The sequence below is a fragment of the Propithecus coquereli genome, unplaced genomic scaffold, assembly GCF_000956105.1.
Source record: "Propithecus coquereli isolate 6110/MARCELLA unplaced genomic scaffold, Pcoq_1.0 Scaffold16, whole genome shotgun sequence".
NCBI classification, from domain to species: Eukaryota; Metazoa; Chordata; class Mammalia; order Primates; family Indriidae; genus Propithecus; species Propithecus coquereli.
In genome coordinates, this window is record NW_012140524.1 from 5876667 (window position 1) to 5882736 (window position 6070).

The following is a 6070-nucleotide window of genomic DNA, read 5'->3' on the forward strand; positions in this document are numbered from 1 at the left end:
TTCCTGCAACAGAAGCCAACTCCCTTGCTGTGTGTTAGCTGTGAAAATCATCCAGAATGGATCTCTCTCCTTTATAACCCTCAGCATGGGAAGCCACTCTGGTAGGTGGCCTCAAAAAATCAAATAATCTTTTAAAGCTTTAGTTTCCTCACTTGTAAGACAGGGATATGCTTTGCACAGGATTGTTAGGTGGATTAAATGAGGTAATTATGCAAAGTTCTTGGCATACAGCAGATTCTTAATAATTCACTCCTTTCTCTCTTTCATTTTTTCTTCTCTTCTGAGTCACAAAGAGCAACTATTTATTGAGTGTTTACTGAGCCAAGCACCGTATGAGCCACATGTGATCCTAACTACATTCATGAGATGCTGCTATTATTTATACCCACTGTTCTAGTCTGCTAGGGCTGCCATAACAAAACACCAGACTAACAAAATACCTGACACTAAAACTCTATTGAATTTAGAGCCCAAGCTCTCTCTACTCTGTCCTGAAGCCTGTCCTACTGCGTGGCTGTCGTGAGGCAGAGCCTAACGGGAGAACCTGGAACATCAGAGGGACTAAAAACTATACTAGTTCCTTTAGTTCACCACAGAATTCAACCGTGAATTATCTCTAATTTACCATTTGCCAGCTATTCTTGAAATATATCTATATTTTCCCAGTAAGATTATCATTTATTTCGAAGGACAGAAATCATTCCTACCTCCTCTATAAATCTCTAAAACTTATAATAAGAAATCCTTCTAGAAACCACATGGAAGGACAAAAATTTGATTAGTATATTCTTCAAGAATGCTGCTTGTTTTTTCGCTTTTTTTTTTAACCTCTGACCATATACATGTGTTTCTGTTTAGAATTCAATACTTACTATAGCGGACCGGGGCAGCTCCACACAGGACATCCCACTTTCCTTTTTGTGTCTTTGCAAAGGGTTAAAAGACCAGATACAGAGGTTATTATGCTCCAAGATTAGTATCAGTGACTGACCTAGACTCCCATATCTAAGGAAAATTCTCCAAGGATATATATATTCAGTCATGTGTTGTCCTAGAATTTCATGAAAAGTGAGATGAAAAATCTAAGGCAACAGAGAGAAAAAGGACCCTAGAGAAAGTAGAATCCTGCTTGGTTTATGACTTACAGGTCCATGTTTCAAGCCAAATTTTAAAATGCCACTTTAATAAACATACATTTATTTTCAGCAAGGCCCCAATTCCTTTGGTTCTCACAACAGAGCCTTTTCAGAGTTACTTCTCGTCAGAATTATGGTATGAAAAATGATCCAGCTTGTTTACTGTCTTAGCTTGGGCTGTCATAGCAAAACAGCACAAACTGGGTGGCTTAAACAACAGAACTTCTTTTCTTACTGTTCTGGAGACTAGAAATCTGACATCAGGGTGTGTGCACACCGAGAAACAGCAAGCTGTCTGGTATCTCTTCTTATAAGGGCACTAATCCCTTCATGAAGGCCCCACACTCATGACCTCATCCAAACCTGATTACCTCCCAAAAGCCCCATCTCCAAATACCATCAGGGAATTAGGCTTCAACACACGAATTTGGGGGACACAATTCAGTCCACAGCATTTGCTAAAACATCTTGGGATAAAATTTTTAAAATTTCTTCCTTGGGTGAAATAAAAACATTACAATGTATATTCATTCATTAAATTCTTAATTATTGTTGTGGATCTGAGAGTGGTTATGTGGTCTGTCAACCAGGAACAAAGGACAAGAGGATGGTCCTTTATGCCTTCAGTCAATGTTTAACTGAGTGTCTACGATGTGCCAGAGACCACAGACAGAAATGAGGCTCTCATTCTAGTGAAGGAGGCCAGTATTACAAAAAAATAAATAATTTCAATATATTAATAGTTTGGAAAGGGCAGAAAATATGAGAAGGTCAGAGTTACTGAGGGATTACCAAAGGTGGGTACCTGGGACTCAAGCCAACCAGAGTGGTGGCGGTATACAGAAGGCTTCCTGGAAAGAGGTGATGCCTGTGCTCTATGGTTCAGGGTCTGCTGACAGACTTGCACTCTCCAATGCTCCCGGCTGGATGGCCTGAGGCTGCTGTTGGGATTCTGTCATGGACATCTGAGTCTGGTAAGTGTCCAGAGCCCTCTGGGTAAGGTGCTTGAGCCACAGGCTTCTCAGGCTCAATCCAGGCTTCGACAGTGGGCACTTATCAATTCAAGACTGAACTTTCATTATGGTGGAGAAGTCTGTAACCAAGCTGCCCTCTTAAATCTTTCATGTCTCCACTGATCACCCTGTAGGAGCCGCCATATTGGGGAATGGAGCCTTTGAAGTATTTCTGGAGGTTCCTTCAGCTGGTCTATGTGGCCCTCCTGCAGTATTAATATAAAGTCCAGGGCGTCTGATTTAGTACTTCATAATCAACTGCAGCATGGCAATTGTCACTTAGCTCCCAGGGGCCTAATACAACATGAAAACATTCTTCCGTACTGTCAGCTCACGGGGTCTACTGAGAGTTCAGGGGTGTCCCAGGGGCATGCTTGAGACTCATCTGTTATTTCTCTAGTCTCTAAAGCAATGATCTTCAAATATTATTTATTTTGTATGCTACAGAAAATCTGAAGCACCCTTCCTATGTATAAAACACATATATACATTATATTAATGTGATTATAAAACACAAAACTGAAATTAAAAAGATAAGGGAAAAAGATAAAAACTATTTTAAGAATTTTAATTTATTAATGATAAAACATTTTTCTCTAAAAATTATTATACCCATTAGTGAGAGCAATATAATTATGCTGTATTTTTTTTAAAACCTTGTTTTAACACTTTGTGAAACAGTGATTTGAAGGCTGACTCTAAATCTAACCTCTTATTCTAGTTTCTTTTTCTTCATAATACTTACCACCATCAGCAAGAATTTTGCTTTGTTCACTGCTCTGGCCCTCCCTTATAGAAAGTGTCTGGCACATAGTGTCTACTTAATAAATATTTGTTGAAGGAAATTTTCTTTTTGAACATGATACCATATCATGGTGTGTTATCTTGCACCTCTTCCCTACTCCACATTCAATGACCTCATGAGGTAGCTTGTAACTAGCCACAGAAGGACTATTTATACCACAGAAATTGGCAAAGCTACAAATCAGGGCTTTATTTATTGTTTGTCTTTAAAAAAGTATGTAGACTTAAAGTGATGAGCAAAATATTTTATATTAATAATGCAGTTTAAACTGAAAAGTGTGTTATGTCTATAGTTAGTACAAAGTGAACAGCACAAAAAATTGAGTAAATAATATTCCAGTATTCAAAAACTACTCAATTCAGCGAAGAAGTCAATCACATCGTACTTTCCACTACCTGAAGTATTTATTACCTTACGTTTTACGTGTTTATTGGCTGCCTCGATCATATGAGGTCCCTGTTAGATAAGGTCCACTAGAGCAATGACTTGTCTGCCTGTTCACCAGTGTATCCTCTGCATTTGGTATAGCAGCAGGTATACAGCAGGCACTCAATAGATAATTGTTGATTGAGCAACATCTATTGTTTAATTAGAGCCCACAATATCAGACAACAATCTCAGATTTATCTCTATTACTTTATTTCAGCACAGAAAAATGTGCAGGGGCCCTTTCAGAAACGAGACTGTGACAGAAGCTATGAGAAAATGCAAGGGGCAGGAGGAGTCACCCCCAACACAACTCCAGCTCCAGTCTTGAGCACTGCTGCTCAGGGCATCCTTTCTTTCTCCACCCTCCTCCCTCCCCTCCTCCTGCATCCCAGAGAACCCGACACTTAAGAGTGTAAAGCAGTGGTTCTCAAAGTGGGTTCTCTGGATTAGCAACATGAGCACCACCTAAGAGCTTGTTAGCAATGTACTCTCAGAATCCCCGTCACACCTCCTCAATCAGTGGTTTTAAAATCCTTCCAGGTGTTTCCAATGCAGGCTAAAGGTTTGATAACCACTGGTCTAAAAGTAAAACTTAAAAATGTTATTTCTTCTGCACACCTAAATCCTGCTGAACATTTGGGAGGAGTCCAAATGGTGATGGGTTTGGGTGGAGAATAAGGCCACAGGAGAAGGAGGGTTTACCAAGGGGGTTCTGAGCAGAAGCTCAGGCTAGATAAGCATTTTCAAGTTGAAGAATAGAAATGCATTCAAATGTGGATATGCATTTGAGGTGGAGAAGGCTGGGTAAATGTATTCCTGTCAGAAGGGAGAATTAAACTGGGAGAATTGGCAGAGAGAATTAGATTAGGGTGGAGGGGAAGGAACAGAGGGTTTGAAAATCAGTCAAGAGTAAGATGGTAGGGCAGGGGCAGAGGGTGAAATCAGGTTTCCCAGAAGTAAAGAGTTATACTGGGCACTAGCTGGTATACAACAAACATGCTGAAAATACTAAAATAAATCCACGTGGAAAATCTTCTCCTCCCAGGAGGAAAGACAGATCAATCTGGTAATCTCTACAACACTTACAAAACCTGACCATGCTATAGCCTCTACTAAATTTAAAACTTGTATCCAGCATGGCAGAGATTTCAGCCACTCTAAGGCAGCTGCAGTGGCTGCCATGTTCCTCTCACACATGGAGTGTCGTGTAGTCAATGATTTGCTTGTGGCTGGATCTGCTCAACACGGTGTTGGTTAACCTGTTAAATCCTAACGATAAAATGTACAATAGTCCAGGGTCTACTTGGACTATGACTCCTTGGATCATCCACACAGAAGGAATATTCCTGCCCTTGGAGACTATTTCCATGTTCTGTAGCTGTGCCCCGGGGTGGCTGCTATGATAAGACTAAGATGACTGACGTGGGAGGGAAGGCAGGGAGAGCAGGCACGTGCCATCTGCTCTGCACTGTCCTAAGAGTTTAAGTGCATTATTTCCAACAGTATTCACAACAGCTTCGAACATGATTGAGTGTTACTATGCTAGGAACCATGCTAAACACACAACATGTATTAACTCATTTAATCTTCATAACTACCCTATGAGGGAGGTTCTATTATTCCCATTTTACAGTTGAGGAGAGTGAGATTCAGAGGATTTAGTAATTTATCTTAAGTCACATAGTTAATGATTGGTGGAGTTAGGATTCAAACCGAAACAGTCTGGCTCCAGATCCTATGTGTTTATTCACTCGACTAAGCCACAGAGCCCGAGCCCTGTGAGTATCCCTGTTTTACAGACATGGAAAGTGAAGCTCAGAGGGACTAGGAAACCTGTTTCTGATCACACAGATCACAAGCGGTAGAGCTAGAATTTGATCCCCATCAGCTGGAATCCACAGCCTGTTCACCTCCAGCTCAGCCGTGACTTCAACCCCGAGGAGGCCAAGCACGTGACTATCAACAGCTCTACCTCTCAGAGCCAAGGGGAGCGCGTGATAGTCTACAAACAGGTTCACTCTTAGGACTGTTGATTCATTTCCACTTTTGTTTCTTTAGAGTATAATATAGAGTAGGGGGCTTAGGTTGGAGTGTGAGTTTTACCTATTTGACTTTCTGCAAGTTACTGAACCTCTCTAAGTCTCTCCCTCTTGATTCTCAAACAGAGATAAGGCTGGATATGGTGGCTCATGCCTGTAATCCCGGTATTTTGGGAGGCTGAGGTGGAAGGATCACTTGAGGCCAGGAGTTTGAGACCAGTATGAATTGGCAACATAGGGAGATCCCGTCTCTACAAAAAATTTTAAGAATAGCCTGGCACGGTGGCACATGCCTATAGTCCCAGCTACATGGAAGGCTGAGGTGGGAGATCACCTGAGCCCAGGTGTTCAAGGTTGCAGTGAGATAATAATTGTGCCATTGCACTCCAGCCCGGACAACAGAGTGAGACCCTGTCTCTACAAAAAATTAAAAAATTCAAAAAAATAAAACAGATAAGAATAGTGTTTTCATGAAGATTAAAACACTTAGAACAATATCTGGCACAGGGTATTAGCAATTATCACTTTAGGTAGTTGTCAAAAAAGATTGACCAAAATTTATAAATAAATCTTGCAACTCCATATAAATATTCTTTTAAAGGATAGGAAAGCAAATCTCATGTCGAAATTTACATAAGAAATCCTATT

At 40.6% G+C, this 6070-nt stretch overlaps 1 protein-coding gene across 1 annotated transcript in view; it reads right to left on the reverse strand.

Annotated features, from left to right (window-relative positions):
• ARNTL2 (aryl hydrocarbon receptor nuclear translocator-like 2) overlaps window positions 1-6070 on the reverse strand; it is a 50559-nt gene that overhangs the window by 24839 nt on the left and 19650 nt on the right. Inside the window, exon 8 of the mRNA XM_012640995.1 lies at window positions 1360-1388. Within this exon, the coding sequence (XP_012496449.1) occupies window positions 1360-1388 (29 nt within the window). The remainder of the gene's footprint in view (window positions 1-1359; window positions 1389-6070) is intronic.